The following is a 16,419-nucleotide window of genomic DNA, read 5'->3' as shown; positions in this document are numbered from 1 at the left end:
GTTGCTCGATATCTAAGAAATGTGTGAAATATGAATACAATTCTTCCATTACCCAAAAACGCCTGCCATTGTGAACAATGCCTACGCAGTGTTCATAATTCCGAATTAATTAATTATTTAAATTAATTATTTTAATTTTCATACCTGTGTCTTGGATTATATTTCGTATTATGAGGCTTAAATGTACTATGAGGGGTAATTCGATTCATTGTAAAAACACTTGACATATCGAAATAAGCAGGACTTGCTGGCCCCCAAGGCATCATTCCAGCAGGGTAAAAAGGTTGATGCTAAATAAATTAAAGAAAAAAGAATAAAAGAAAATAATGTATATGTATATTTACTAAAGTAGCTTATTTAGATTTTGATATATATTACAGTTATCTACATACGTTTATTTATGTTCCTTTAAGCAGTAAATGTTATTTATACTCACATAAACATGAACCTGATTAGCATAAGGTGGCAAAGTAGTTTGCGGTATAGTGGTACCGTTTGGATATAGGAAGCGTTGTTGTCCAGCCGTATAATTACTTGGATCATAAACGGGTGGAGGTGGTGGAGTTCTATAACCATTTTTAATGCCACCTACCCCAGCAACAACAGGTATTGGTAACCTATTCATTGGTTTGGCTTTGATTCGAGCCATTATTGGCTTTCCCTGATTAAAAAGTGCATATGATAGTTAAATTTGGACTAAATGCATTGTTGTCACATAAATCAAATTTTTCTTGTTCAAATATTTAAAATAAAAAAAAAAGAGAGAGAGAGAGAGAATAAAACAAAAGAAAAAATAAATATATAGAACTATTTATAGAGGAGGAATAAAGAAAGGTAAAATTTACCTGAAATTCTCGAACTTCTTCACGTAAAAACCTATAGGCCTTTTGAGCATCCTCGTCAGATTCAAATGTTACATACCAAGAGCTATTATGAGCAAACTCGCAAGAAATAAACCTTGGACATCCTTCACCAGAGAATAAATTCTAGAATTGTAGTTAGAGAATAGTATTAAATCTAATTTTCCAAAGATTTTATATGTATAATGTGAAAGATCAACAAAAAATTATAGATTAGTATTCAAACTTGTTGAGATAAATTGACATTAATTATATAGAACTAACCTTTACTTCTTCCAATGGTGTACTATCAGGTATTTCACGCAGAATGACAATACACCGCTTATGATTAGGTCTTACTTTTTGACCTTCTTCGTCCACTTGAACGTTTGGAGACTCTCTTAACACCTCTGTTATAAGTTTTATATCTTTTGTTAGTTTCTTCACTTGATTGAAATTAGCTACTGTCCATATGGGTACATATTGGTCATTATCCATTTGTGATAATAAATATGTATCGTTGGCTAAATTCTCTCTATAATAATTCATTATCACAATATATATTACATCATTTAATATGATTAACAAACAATTGGTATTGATATATGATTTTTTACTATTACTATAATATTAATATTATAAAATAAATACGATTAAAATACCTGGAAAAATAATATTCAAGCTGAGAAGAGAGCATTTGTTTGAGTTGATCCATAGGTATGCCAGAAGCAGACAGATCTGCCATCGTGTTTGAAGGAGTAGACACATCACCTAGTGTTGCAACATCTACACGATTATATCCTACTGCGCCTGCAATATCTATGCTATGCTGTGCTGAAGATTCCAATAAATTAACACCTGCATCAAGGATTAATTCATTTCCACTTTGTGTTTTATTCATAATGTCATATTCTGAATTAAATACATTACCTTCGATAGCAATTGTAACTGGACCCAAAGTTTCAGGGGTGGTTGGATAAACCGCCCCTGGTGGGAGCTTCCCAATGTCCCCATTCATGTACACGTTCCCTAAACAGAATAAAATCAATTTTAATATTAGAGATGTAAATTAATAAAATTATATGAGATTTTACTAAAATTAATTCTTTAATACTTACATTATTAATATACTTTTTTTTATCAATTTAATATAATCGAATAGATTATTTAATATGTCTGCAGTAAAAACTTTACTCGATAAAGGAAACTACGACATAAGATTTAAAATATCTCATAATTTATACAAAAAGATAGCAATATATATATAAACTTCGTTGAAAAAATTGGTGAAAAAAAAAAAAAAGAAGAAAGAAATTGTATAAAAGAAGAATAATAAGAATATTATAATACAATATAATAAAAATAATAATTACATCATCAAAACAAAGAAAAAAAGATTTCTAATTACAAACTCCACTAGAAATTACACTTTGGATATGTACGTATGTGTGTAAAGAATGTGTATATGTAATTGTATGTGTAATTGTGTGTTTAAATAACCTTAAAAGTGGAACTTACATGTGGAGATATATAAAACATTTATATAAAGCAAATACTATTATATAAAATATTTTTACAATATTATTACTTTTACTAGCTAACATATATGCTACTTCTTACTATAGCTTTTCAATATTATATATATATATTGCCATTATCGTAATATATTAAGAAAAAAAGAAAATTGAAATATTATTACATTTGTCAATGATGATGAAAGAAGAAAATATCTATCTTATTTAAAATATGTAACAAATTTCCATTATTAATAATACACAATTGTCACTAATATATAAATGAATTTAAAACAAATTGCTTAAACATCTGCTGCATCATACATTGTACTGCCACTGACCAGATAGTAGAGAGAAACGAGAAAAGGGGGAGGTGGAAGAGAGAGGGAGGGGGGAGAGAGAGAAAGAAAGAGAGAGAGAGAGAGAGAGAGAGAGAGAGAGAGAGAGAGAAAGGAAGATAGAAAGTATAGGAAAATGTCAACTTCGAAAATGTTTCCCCATTAATAAAATATTTAATTGCTAGAGTAAATTTCTAATTACCAATGAATTTAACATTACACAAAATATAAAAATAGTAGAAATATAAGACTAATCCGAAATGATTTCAAATTGAGAGTTAAGTGATGAAAGAGAAAGAGAAAGAGAGACAGAGAGAGAAAGAGAGACAGAGAGAATGTAAGGTAGAGGAGAGGTAAGCACATGCTAAAATTTCAGAACTCTTATTGAAAGTTTCTATACTACTGTCATGCGTATAGATTCGAACGTCACATTGTATCCTTTTGATATAGCTCTTCGGAAATGGTTGCGGAATAAAAAGTAAAAATGTATAAAAGGTAAGATATGCAATATGTTGGAGACGACTGGCCAAATATAGAGTGAGATGCTGGCCGGGCGAACGAGCACGCAGGCATGTACGGATCGTAATCATTCGCGTAGTACACTTTTATATATCATAGATCAATAATGAAATCACTATTAATCGTAAAACAATACCGAATATAATATATCTTTATCACTTAATACTTTTAGGAAGGTTCGTTTACTGGTTCATATAGTCGGGGATGTAAGTACATACCGTGATCACACACAGAACACTCTGTGTGCTAAAAACGAAATCTTATTTCACGTTAAAACTAATAAAAATTTCTTTTTTTCGTTTATCTATTCTATTATTATTATCTATATCATTCGGATAAATGTAATTAACGCCATTTGGCAATTTAACAAAATTCTTACCAAGAGGAAGAATCAACTCAACACACAATTTCTCAAGGAAACTACAAAATGGCTGACATAGAAAGGCACATGCCGTGGTTCAGGGTATTATGGGTCGTTAGTATGTATCTATGTAGTTCGACGAAAGTGATATCTATCGGTTATTTCAACAAAATTCCTCGTTTCCCCGCTAAAGTCAAACTGATTAGACTATTCCATTTTGGATGACGATATTTATTATATTATTTACGTCTATTCACATCCAGGTATTTTCTCGTTTCTAGATCATTATAAAGGGGCGAGATATGAATTTAATCTAATGTTAAAATTATATTAAAATTAACACATTATTATATACGATTTGATAGAGAATATTTTTGTACAATTTCCATTTAAGCCAAAATTTACTCCATAATATTTGACCGATTTTCTTTTTCCATCCCTAATTTTGTAATGATTATCAAATTTATCATTATTTAATATTATGTAATTATATATTGAACATTTATCTAGATATTTTACATTAATTCTGTATTAAGTTCATTAATAAAGATATACCTATAGATCCCCTATAAAATTTAGATACATATTTTAATGTTTAAACATTTAAGAATTTTAGGTTGCGTAATATATAAAATGGCGTACAATTTTGTAATAAATTATAAATGTAATAGGACTTGATAAAAAATGTATATACATATATATATATATATATATGTATATATACGATAAAAAACTTTAACGAAAATGTTCCAAGATGAATATGTTCGTACGTCTAGATGTACATTTTATCGACTACAACAATAGTACTCATCTAGTGCGCCAGATGTCGCGACAAACTATATTTACGAATGTTACGCCGTGTTTGATTATTTGTTAAATTTGTATTTATTACTGTAATAAGAATATAGAGATCTTATCATCAATAAATATTAAAAATTAAATATAATCGTTTTTAATAATCAATATAAATAAGTAATGATGGTTTTTATTTTTTTGTTTTGTTTACATGAATTCATTTCTTTGCAATCTATGATGTAACAGTTACTTTGTTTTGTCGCTAATCACGTAACATTAAGTATTATATTATACGTACTCATAAAACTGAAAAGTATTATTAGTGCTTCTAACGAGAGATCTTTGAAAGAAATGGAAAAAGCAGCTTCTAACGATAATAGAAATGGAACACGAAGAAGTAATTACTTTAAAAAAATCATCGATGATTCAAGTAAATATACATGTATCGTATGTACATATAATTTGTTTTTCCTCCTTTTTCCAGAATTAAAGTAACTAAAATAAGATCTATTTCTAAAAGTTACAACTTCTGTGTTCATATAACATAAGATATTATATTAATGTTCATATTATTTAACTAGATTAATTATTCCTTATTTAATTTCTGTTTTTTTGATTGAATGGTAGCGTCGAGTTTTGGTTGAGAACTTGGAATGATTTCATCCAAATCATCTATTAAATTTAATAAATTTGAAATAGATACTGCATTTGATCTTTTAATATCATTGTGTGATACCATTTTAATATTTGTTGTAATACTATTTTTGTAATTGCTAGTAGAAGCGATTTTGTTTCCATTATTGGTTAATGTTATTTCAGATTCGTGTAGAGCCAGAAAACTAAATCTTTTTAATCTTTCTAAAATGGTCATAGGAATAGCGCTACAAGCTAAATCATAACTTTCTTTTATTTTATTTTTATATTTATTGATATTAGAAACCTGTAAAAAAAAGAAAGAATTCTAAGTATATAAATTATAAATAATAAAATTGCTTATTTATTTAATATTTAGTCATATATTATATGCATTGTAATATTTTATGTATATACCTTTTTAAGAAATACATTATTCTTGTCGATAGAAAAGGGTTTAATACTTTTACATTTAACCCACGAATGTGTCAATTCATTCAGATCAAAAAATACTACGTGATATTTAACCTATAATTACAAATACATACAATTAATATAATGTGTTCAATTTAAACTTAAAACAAGATACACATGTCTATGCATATTTATAAAAAACTTTTATTATTATGAAAGAAAATTGTTTCTGTATTTATATATATATATTTGTTTATATTTACGCTTACAGGAATTATAGAGTTTTTTTTTAATTCATAATATCTAAATTTAATAGGACAATCATCCACTATCGCAGGCCACCATAAGTAAGTATTTTTTTTTGCCCATACTATACTTCCAGCGTTATATTTATTTTCTATTAAATCTCTTTCTATTTCTTTGGATTTAGGTTCTTCTGGAATAGTACATGACGCTAGTTTTACATCTACAAAATAAAATATTTTAATTCTAGTATTATATCAATGAGTTAACAAATTTTATAATCTCTTTAAGATTTTGAGAAATTTATTTACCAGAATTCATTTCGCAGAACCATATAACAGGTACATCTGTTGGATCATGATAATCTGTGGTATATCTCCATTTTTTACAATTTTTTCTACAACATTCTATCCACAAACCTATGTCTCGACGTGGTTGTAACCATTGTAATTTATCCTTCCATGTTCCGTTGCCATCGTATTGAGACAATATCTGCATACTATGATCATTCTCTTTGTTACCCAAATCATTTATTTTATATTCTAAAATACAATAAGATTTTTCTTTTTTGAATTAACAAATTTTTAATTACCAACGATCACACTATGCACTGATACAAAGCGAATGAAATGTTTAAATTTTGTTTTGTTAAATACTATTATATTGTTTAATGGAATATAAATATTTACAATACATTAAATTTTCTATGTGAAATTAAGACAATATGTAGATAAATATATTTTGTAAATATCTTTTTATAAGCATTGATATATTTTGTTATATACGTAAATGATTAATATCATTTCTTATGTTAATACCTTTTCTCTCACTAAAGTTTGCTTTCTTTTTATTACAATTAATTGATTTTTTATTACATATAGCTTTTGTTGTACTATTTCTTATATTTCTAGGTGTTTCTACTATTCCCCGTATTTCTTGTATATTATTTTCATTATTTTTATCGTACAATTGTAATTTTGTTGTCATAGATCTGGTGACTCTAGTTTGTAATAATATATTGGAATTTTCTATTAATCCCTTTGTATTTGGTACTTTCCCTGTTCTTTTATTCTCTTGTTGAAATATATTATATTTTATAGTACTAGATATCTCAGAATATCCAGTACTATTCTGATAACTTTTGTTTTCCAAAACAACACCGCTATCCCTATCATCGATCTCATTTTCATACGTTAACTTTTTTGGCTTTAATCCGTTCCTATTCCATTGCTTTATTTTCTTTATAGGTGCTGTAGGTATCAATAATGGTTTTTTTATCATTGGTGTCTGTAATGGATTTTTAATTTCAACATTATTGTCTGTTTGAAGAATATAATTTTTTTGATCATATTGTAAAATAAAGACAATATCTATAATCTCTTTTTAATTGTATTAATTGCTTCTTAATAAATAATTTAATTATTGTTACATAATATATATTAACATAAGAAAAATTGATTAGAATTGAAAAGAAATGTTTAAATAAACTTTACTTACATGTGATAAAATATTCTATGTTTAAAGTATATATATAAAAGATTTTTTATGCAAAAATTTTTTCTTATATGTTTGATAGTTAGAGAAAGAGAGAAAGAGAGAGAGATACCTTTGGTAAATCCATTTCGGTAGAAGCAACATATGATTCTGTACAAATATTGGAACATTGTTCAGGAGGGTTTTCATTATCCCATGTTTGTGAAGTTGTAACGTCATAATAATGAAAAAGATTTCTTTTAGTATTAATATTGAAATTTTCCATACTCTGTTCTATGTCTTCAATAGAGTTATTAAGTAGAAAATTATTAGAGAAATTCATATTGGATTTAAATAAATTGAAAAATATTGAATTTTATATTGATTGGTTTTTTTTTATTGACAATTTGTAAAAGTTTTGATAATCTGTCTTTAAGATATTTTAAAATACTATTATAACATATTTGTAAAAAGTCGATAATTTAATGTCGAGAAACCCGCCACATTTAATACGGGGTTCGCACGTGATTGCACACGGTAACTAACAAGGATGATATTAGCCAATAAAAATGGACTATTAATGATTAAATTTGATCATTGATTCATTATTTAGATCAAACTAAAATCTAATTAATTTTCGTATGACAGATTATTTGATTTTTCAATAAAGTTTCATACAATTAAAATAAAAATATTTACGCTAGGATAGTTAATATTTTAATTTATAAGCTTCCATTTTAAATTTGCTATATAAATTATATATAGGCATGTAAACTGAGGGAAAAGAAATGCTGCATTAACGATTTTTGACCATTAGTTTTGTATTTCATAAATAAAAATACAAACGTATACATAATATATACGTGTATATATATATATATATATCTGTGTTGCTTTTTTATCAATAAAATATATTATATATTTAATATTATATAAATAATAATAATAATAATAATAGTTCACATAAAATTAAGTTGTTTCTGAACTATCATAGAATGACTATTTTGTTAGTGACGCGTCGCTCTTTTTTGATTGAATTCGGCTCGGTTGCCGAAGGTAACCGAAGGTGACTTCGGCTTTGCATCAGCTATTCGCATAGAAAATGGAGTTTGAGCGTAGCGAGCGAAGCAGCTATTTTCTACCGTCAATGGGCGCAGAGCAGTAGAAGTTGTGAGTCGGGTGTGCTTTCCTCTCTTCTTTTTACCTATTATCGATCAGCTAAACGTTTTCATGTTTGATTCTGGAAGACATTGCGATCGGAATTAATTAATAATAATTAAGAAGTATTGGAAGGTAAGTTATTAACCTGATACGATTATAAAGCGGCGAAATGCCGAACGAAAACTTCGGGATTAGTGATCATTCCGTTTACAGTGCGCACAAATTTCTTGTGCGCATGCGCAATCGCGGGAACGATAAATTTTATGTATATACTACGAAATTTGTTTTTTATTTATCAAGTTCAACCTATAAATTATTATACGTTGAAGTTAAAATAGTGATTTATATATATTTACATATGTATATATTTTGTTATTGTAAAATAATGAATTGAAATGTTTTTTCAATTTAATTTTATTCAATTAATTTGTCTGTATAGTGTATACAATAAAAATAATTTATGTATATATATATATTTATTTTCTATAATTCAGAATATTAGATTTGTTGTATATATATAAATAACTTTCATTTTTCTATTTTTTAGAATTATTTACTTGTATTAAAAATATCAGTGATATGATTCTTTTTTATATTCTATTTTGAGCGTTAATTTCAAGTTTTTAAAAATCTTTTATAATGGTTTTGTATTTGAAGTATTTAGATGATTATTTTTCTAACACTTTTTAAGTGATATTTTGTATTGATAATTTCTATTCATTCTTGTTTTTTGTTAGAACAATGTCTACTACTACTCAAGAAGATTGTTCTACGAAGGTGAACCAGATTAACAAGAAAGATAATGAAAAGTCTCGAAAGGTCTTCAGTTCTTCGCATAAGAAGCACAAGCATGAAGATAGCCGTCATTTTAAATTTGGAAGGAAGCGGTTGCAAAGTTTTACCAATAATACTAAATTTTTTCCACCATATAAACGTAGGAAGAAAGAAGGTGTTATCATACCACCGACTAAATTTCTCTTAGGTGGTAATATATGTGATCCGTTAAATTTAAATAGTATGCAAGATGAAGAAGTAAATAGAGCTATGAATGCAGTTACTCCAAAATCGAGTCCCTTACCAACACCGAAGCACAAAAAAGAAGTAATCGAAGTTTTAATTCCACCAAATATTTGTGATCCTCTTAATTTAAACAATTGTAATGATAATGAGGAATATGAAAAACAACTTATTTCTCCGACAAAAAAAGGCTCCAAACGGCGTAATAAAAAGCGAAAACGTGCATCTTCTGGTTCTGGAAAAGATGAAACGAAGGAAGTACAAGAATTGGAAATGAAAGATACAGAGATTATAAATTCTGTTGAATCGAATGGTAGTAGTGCTTCAGAAAGAATTATGTCATTGTCAGAAGATATCGTTTTTGATTCTCCTTCGGAAAGTCAAGTTAAAGACTGTAAATTGGAAAGTCCACAAAAGGATAAAGGTAAATTACGTTTAAAAGGACTGGAAGATTCTAAAGATAAACGATTAAGGAAGCTGGACGTAAAAGATAAAATTGTAAGTCCCGTTATTCCTCAACCTGGTGCATGGAAGCCTAGACCACAACATCGTCCTAGCCAAGATAAAAAGAAAAAACAACAATCGTTACCAAATTTTAAAGAAAAGGATGCCCGTTACCAGTATGGTAATTACAATAAATATTACGGATATCGTAATCCACATCATGTTGTGGATACAAGACTGACTGTATTTGCTCAACGTAAACATTTATTTTTTGGAAAAGACATTCTTGACATAGGCTGTAATATTGGACATATAACTTTATCAATTGCAAGAGATTTGTTAGCACGAAATGTGACAGGTATCGATATTGACAGAATGCTTATTAAAATTGCACGCAAGAATGTTAAACATTATGTGAACTGCGTTCAGTCACCTGCAAGCAATGAGGACAATGGAGAAGGGCAAAGAGATTCAGATACAAACTTTTTTCCTATGTCTATGCCAATTAATTATGGACCCATTGACATTCCTGGTTTTACTAAAAATAAAAATCATAGAGGCTTTCCTTATAACGTTAATTTTGTACAAGTAATATTAATTTTTAATTTGAATAGAGTATAAAATATAAAAAAGTAATTATATATATATATATATGTGTGTAATAATAATTTAAACATTTTATTACAGGGAAATTATGTATTAGAAGATGACGCCCTTTTATGTTTGGAACAACCTCAGTTTGATACAATTTTGTGCTTATCTATTACTAAATGGATACATTTAAATTATGGAGACGCTGGATTAAAGCGAGCTTTCAAACGTATGTATGCCCAATTACGTCCAGGTGGTGTATTGGTATTGGAACCACAAGGATGGGCTAGTTATGGTAGGAAAAAGAATCTCACGGTATGCATTTTTTATTTTTATTTTCATTTTATTTTCATTTTATTTTTATGTTTTTAGGGTTTTTTTTTTCATATACTCGTATTTAATTTTATTCATTAAAATAATTTTTTCGTTTGTTTCAGGAACGAATATATAAAAATTATCAGAGCATCGAATTCTTTCCTAACAAGTTCACACAGTATTTACTTTCTCCCGAAGTAGGCTTTAGTAAATGCGAAGTTGTATCTATTCCCCCTCACCCATCAAAAGGATTTCAAAGACCTATTCAATTATTCACCAAAGTTGCCTCTATTATAGAAATCACGGAGAATTTGGAAACTGTAAATACTTCAGTATCGAACGAGTCTTCTGAAAATACTCAAGTACGAAATGAAAGGAGAGATCAAAAACAAAAGGATTTAGAACGCAGACAATATGAACGGGAGCTTTTTCCAAAAGATAAAGAAGGCAATATGTCAGAAATTAGTCAACAAAGTGGGGAGTCAATAAATCAATACGATCAATTAGAAAATGTTTATGCGCCTAGTGCTACACCGTGTTATGATACACCTGGTCATAATAATGACAGCAGTCAATCTATGGAAGTGTCAAAAATGTGTTATGTTGATGTAAGTATTGAACATCATAAAATCGACGTTGAGATGCAAGATGTTAATAACAAACAGACAAAAGAATCTGTATCCCAAACATCATCATCCCTTAATAAATCTAATGTTGAGCCTACTGTAAAAGAAATTCAAAAAGTTGTAGAATGTTCAGATAAGAAAGATGACCCGATGATCAATAAAAAAGTTGGAATTAAACGATTGGCCGATGATAAAACAGTAATCAATGAGGATAGTAAGAAATTAAAAATGACATCAAGAACTGATGAAAATATAAACAAGACATGCAAAGAACAGGTTAATTCAATACAAAGTAAAAGTATTATCAAAGACAAGCATACTATTGAGAAAATTAATTTTAGGAGTTTAGAGAAAATTAATAAAGCATGCAGACAGTCCGTACAATCTTTCAAAAAGTCATTCCAAGATTTGGATGGTGTTCAACTCTTGAGCAATATATTGAACAATGAGGGATCCTCAGAAACATCATTATCGAGTAAATCTGATTTTCATCAAGATAAAGGAGGTGTTACAACTAAAGGTGTTAATGATAAATCAGCAAATGATAATCAGCAGGTACGGGCAAGTCCGTAAACTTGTTCACAAGAAATAATCGTATGAATGTTAGTTGAACAAGAAGATATGAATCATTATTAATTTTAGTTGATTAAATTAATGTACAAAGTGAGTGATCTTTCTCCAGGCAAATAATAGTTCGTAAATTATTCATGCACTCTTGGTCAGTTATCTTTCCTAGATTATTTTTTGTTTTTATTTTCTTTTCTTCCACTTTTTGTAGATAAACCAATGATAACTGAAATACTTTTTAACAGTTTTGAAGTTTAATCATTGTTCTACGAAGCATTCTTTGGTTGTTGTACGTTAGACGATTCACGCATTATTAAATCGTGAAATAAGTTGTCAAATGTTAAGTTGTTAAAGCTATTAAATGAAAAATTTCTTTATACAAATTAAAACTTTTTTCTTTAAATTATTTTTATTTACATTAATATATACTATTGGATTATACAGAAAACAAATCTATATTTTAGTATAAGAAGACTAATTTTTTCTCTCTTTTTATTTTATAATTTTATTATCGTAAATTAAAACGTACGAACAACACACATTTTGATCATAAGAAACTCAAACCATACACTTTTTATTATAGTCATCAAAATTAATATCTTTTTTGCTTTTCATTTTTTCTGTCTCTCTTTGTCTCTATGTCTCTATTTTTCTCTCTATTTTGTTTGTGTTATATATTTGTGTAAAAATAAAGAAACAAAAGATAAAAAAATTAAATACAAAATTATACAAAATAATATAAAACAATGTATATATATATATANTATACAAAATAATATAAAACAATGTATATATATATATATATAATATATATACACATTGTTAATTATATATACATATATAATTTATTTATTATTATAAAATATTTGTTAAAAAACATTTTTTTGGACTATATCAAAAAAGAGATTAGTTTAATACAAATTTAAATCTGATAATGAAATCACACACACACACGTGCGCGCGCGCGTATACGTGTATGTATGTATTATTCGTGATGAAGTGTATATTATTGGCTGTGTCTGTAGAATAATAATAATAATAACAATAATAATGACAGGAAAAAGTATATAATTAAATTCTAAGTACGTGCCTGAAATATATTTAAAATAATATTTAGTTATATTATCGTCGTCATCATCGTCATTATCATCATCATCATTGTCATCATGAACAGCATCATCATTGTCATTATCATCTCAAGGGCACGATTCAGATATCCATGTATATTGAAATTAGACTCTTTGCGAAAGACTGATTATTAATTTTGGAATTTACCATGTCTTTCAATGTAGGAAAATTTAAAAATGTAGATAAGAGATAATCTCAAGATATAGATTTTTATTATTGTACTCATGTGATTAATTCTGACCTATAATTCTAATTTCTTCCTAAACCTTAATCTAGAAATTGATTAGAGACCCGATAAAACTAAATAATAATAAATACTTATATATATATATAATACACGGACACACACACATATATGTGTAAATAAAATTAATTAATTAATTAAATTATATATTTCCTTTTTTTTCTAAAATTTATAATAATTATATAATATATTAAAAAGAATACATGAGGCTCATATAAGAGGATTATTTATTTTTAAAATCGCATTTTTTGAAACTTGCAGATCGAAGAAATTGTCTTTATATATATATACAAATGTTCATGAAATAATTCAAATATTATTATATCTTAGCGGAAATTATTTGTTGCCTAGTATTACTCATATTTGTTTTAGATAATACCAAAGTAGCAGACACTGTAACTTGGATATATCTCAAATTGGAGATCAACTTGGAAATAATAATCCCATATACGAATACAAAAATTAAGGATACTCTCATCTCAGATTTGTATTCTTCTACTATTTTGAGAAAGACAATATGAAGAATCAATTAATCGGAATATAAAAGATGAAGAATCATGACAAATTTTGTTCTAGAATTTAAAAAAAAACATGGATCAGCTTGGATTCGCAGTGGCTTTACAATGATAAAATTTTTCAGTGTGATCAAACTTATTGTTCCCCATGTGTCTTATTTATTTATTATATTTACAATTAGAATAATTAATTAAAAGTCTTTTACGCATTTCTTCAATTAATTACTATTTTATAAAATTGTCAAAGGAGAAAGAAAGCTCTTGTAGCAACATTGTTTCTATCATGTTGGTTATATATATAAATACATAATCTATCTTGGTATATATATAAGAATATTAGAAAAAAATTGATAATATATAAAATTATTCGTTATTGCAAATTGGTTTTAAAATAGAATTAAGAAAAGAGTATGAATGAACGACAAAGGAAAATAAAAGAAATAGGAACGCGGCGAATAGGTATATAAGTTATTTGAAATATCTTGTACCACATAGGTAGATATTTATTTCTGCTTCTTATCTAGTCTGTCTAATTAGCAATACTCTGAGACAATGAGCTGTATATGTATTATATATAAGATGCTAAAATTTTTCTTGTTACACTATTTTCTTTATATTCCTTTTTTTGTTGATTGTAATACTTTGTGTAAAACATATTAAATGTATTTTAAGTGAATGAAAAAAGAAATAATTATAAGAAGAATATATGTTTCAAGGAATATTTTCCTAGAAACGATAAAATTCTCACATTATGAGAAAATAATATAGCTTGCGATGGAAATATTTACTATAAATAAAATTTAACATAAGTCCTTTAATTAATGATATTTAATATCATTATAAAGAGACAAGTTTACATATAAGCGTGGAGTGTATATATTACATAGATTCAAATGTAAACAAATACAAATACATAATGAGTTTAATCATTATGTATGAATAGTGTTATTTAAAATAGAACACGACGAGAAGAATTAGCACAAATCAATTTCGCGAATTATGCACTTTTACAAACATGTTAATTTTTAGTGCAGTATACATATACATATACTAAGTATAGTATAATCTCTAATGTTTGTTAAGAAATACACACAAGAAAACAAAAAAGAAGAAAATACATAATATATATGAAGAATAAGAAAAGATAAGGAATAAAAACGTCGCTTTTAATTATTTCTTATGTTCTTATTTTTACGATCATACACTTTGTACTTTTATAAAAAGAAAAGAAAAAAGAACATGAACAGAAATTAGATATAATATACACGTTAGATTCAACATATACAGTTTATATATTTCGTGACATATTAGGATACATATTTCTGTTTACATTTTTCTATGAATCAATTTTAATTGTTCACGATTCTTTTTCTTTATTTATATTTTTTAATTCTTTTCTTTTCTTTTACACGGGCAGTGCCCAAAAATACGAAATTGATAAGTTTCAATTTAATACAATTACATACACAGATTTGATATTTATCTTGTACATGAATACATACATACATGATTTCGCCATCAGTGTCATCAATTATCATTAGAAATGTTAGAATCTTTGATATATATATTATTAAATTATTGTTTTTATCGATTCTATCGACAATATAAATTAGACACTTGTTATTCTTAATATCATTATGAATAATAATTATTATTATTAACAATAACAAGATGATTATGATCATCCTGTGATATCTAGCCAATAAATTTGATTAAGTTTATTAAATCTTTCACATAAATTTTATTATTATTATTACAATTATTATAATATTATTATTTTGCCGAATAAGAAGTTCTCTAATTCTTATTACACGAATTTAACTATTTTTTTTTTTGCAAATCGTTACTTAAAATACAAATTTTTTTTGCTTTTCATAAATAATTTTAAAGTTTAGAATTTCTTCATCATTATTTATCTCGTCACACGTATAATATTTTATACGCAGATACAATATTTTGTTAAAATACAAATTTCATTTTCTCTACATAGACCATTTTAAAGTTTAAAGTCTCCTCGTTATTATATTTAATCTCATCGTGCATACTTTACACATTGATACAATTTTTTAAACGAATTTTCTTTTTCTTTTTCATGGATCACTTTAGATTTAAGAATTTCTTTATCTCTAGATAGAATTCAAATAGATATTTCACATCGTGCATGATATTTTACACAGATAAAAGTTTTATTTTTTAATTTTTGGTATTAATTGTGATATTTTTTCAAACTATTTTTTATGTGTGTGGCTCATAGCACAAGCACTTTCAATTTATACGTAACTTAATAAAATCTCAAATTCGATGCCTTGGCAGTGAGGATTTCGAGCGATGCTTACAAGCGATGATAATATACGTATGCGAAAAAATTGACGTGTTTTTTATTTATTATATTTTTGGTTGTTAAATTATGTACATACGCATATATATATATATACTATATATGTGTTTTATTATATTTTCGTGAAAATTTGTAGGAGATAGGGGGGGGGGCGTTTCAAAATCGGGTAAAAGGAGAACGCATGTTGACCAGCAACAATTTTTTCCTAATATATAATCTTCATAAAACTCCATTGTTCTCACTCTCTTTCTACCTTTGTAGTAATGAATAACAGAGAAATGTTTTAGAAATAATTTTTCCGGGTACAAAGAGCGCGGCGACACATTATCATCATCATTATCATC

At 26.9% G+C, this 16,419-nt stretch overlaps 3 protein-coding genes across 9 annotated transcripts in view; 1 reads left to right on the top strand and 2 right to left on the bottom strand.

Moving 5' to 3' along the window:
• The window catches only part of LOC106786378 (la-related protein CG11505), an 8,218-nt gene extending 4,551 nt beyond the window's left edge, over positions 1-3,667 (bottom strand). For 3 of the 4 annotated variants that reach the window (XM_014747680.1, XM_014747679.1, XM_014747682.1), the window contains exons 1-7: positions 3,590-3,667; positions 1,770-1,868; positions 1,502-1,697; positions 1,125-1,374; positions 846-986; positions 437-661; positions 145-290 (exon numbers count right to left, since the gene is read on the bottom strand). In XM_014747680.1, coding sequence (XP_014603166.1) covers positions 145-290; positions 437-661; positions 846-986; positions 1,125-1,374; positions 1,502-1,697; positions 1,770-1,857 — 1,046 coding nt within the window. In that variant the 5' untranslated portion in view covers positions 1,858-1,868; positions 3,590-3,667. The remainder of the gene's footprint in view (positions 1-144; positions 291-436; positions 662-845; positions 987-1,124; positions 1,375-1,501; positions 1,698-1,769; positions 1,869-3,589) is intronic. The other variant, XM_014747681.1, reaches the window with a different exon arrangement.
• A 419-nt stretch (positions 3,668-4,086) lies between these two features.
• LOC106786315 lies at positions 4,087-7,705 on the bottom strand. The gene is made up of 6 exons (XM_014747545.1): positions 7,263-7,705; positions 6,475-6,943; positions 5,968-6,198; positions 5,683-5,879; positions 5,417-5,527; positions 4,087-4,137 (listed from the first exon to the last, which is right to left on the bottom strand). Exons 1-6 carry the CDS (start codon positions 7,470-7,472, stop codon positions 4,087-4,089), a joined length of 1,269 nt encoding a protein of 422 aa, XP_014603031.1. The 5' UTR covers positions 7,473-7,705.
• A 498-nt stretch (positions 7,706-8,203) lies between these two features.
• Positions 8,204-14,910, top strand: LOC106786400 (probable RNA methyltransferase bin3). 4 transcript variants are annotated; one of them, XM_014747744.1, is made up of 5 exons: positions 8,204-8,422; positions 9,028-10,339; positions 10,439-10,657; positions 10,780-11,265; positions 13,595-14,910. In XM_014747744.1, exons 2-5 carry the CDS (start codon positions 9,032-9,034, stop codon positions 13,607-13,609), a joined length of 2,028 nt encoding a protein of 675 aa, XP_014603230.1. In that variant the 5' UTR covers positions 8,204-8,422; positions 9,028-9,031; the 3' UTR covers positions 13,610-14,910. The 4 variants fall into 4 exon arrangements, with proteins under 4 accessions (XP_014603230.1, XP_014603227.1, XP_014603228.1 ...); XM_014747741.1 differs by having other exon boundaries at positions 10,780-11,838; positions 13,595-14,909; XM_014747742.1 differs by lacking the exon at positions 13,595-14,910 and adding an exon at positions 11,625-11,737 and having other exon boundaries at positions 10,780-11,559.
• Positions 14,911-16,419: the final 1,509 nt, after the last annotated feature.

Source organism: Polistes canadensis, unplaced genomic scaffold (assembly GCF_001313835.1).
Source record: "Polistes canadensis isolate GaletaPanama2010 unplaced genomic scaffold, ASM131383v1 scaffold_72, whole genome shotgun sequence".
NCBI lineage: Eukaryota > Metazoa > Arthropoda > Insecta > Hymenoptera > Vespidae > Polistes > Polistes canadensis.
This window is presented reverse-complemented; position numbering and strand designations above follow the sequence as displayed.

Bases quoted from the DNA above. Each gene is read 5' to 3' on its own strand.
- LOC106786315 (XM_014747545.1), bottom strand. From the start codon at position 7,472: ATGAATTTCTCTAATAATTTTCTACTTAATAACTCTATTGAAGACATA. The intron at 6,944-7,262 runs GTATCTCTCTCT...AATCCATTACAG, and splicing joins CCGAAATGGATTTACCAAAG to ACACCAATGATAAAAAAACC. The intron at 4,138-5,416 runs GTATATACATAA...TAAATTTTATAG, and splicing joins ATAATGTATTTCTTAAAAAG to GGGATCTATAGGTATATCTT.
- LOC106786400 (XM_014747740.1), top strand. From the start codon at position 9,032: ATGTCTACTACTACTCAAGAAGATTGTTCTACGAAGGTGAACCAGATT. The intron at 10,340-10,438 runs GTAATATTAATT...ATTTTATTACAG, and splicing joins ATAACGTTAATTTTGTACAA to GGAAATTATGTATTAGAAGA. The intron at 10,658-10,779 runs GTATGCATTTTT...CGTTTGTTTCAG, and splicing joins GTAGGAAAAAGAATCTCACG to GAACGAATATATAAAAATTA.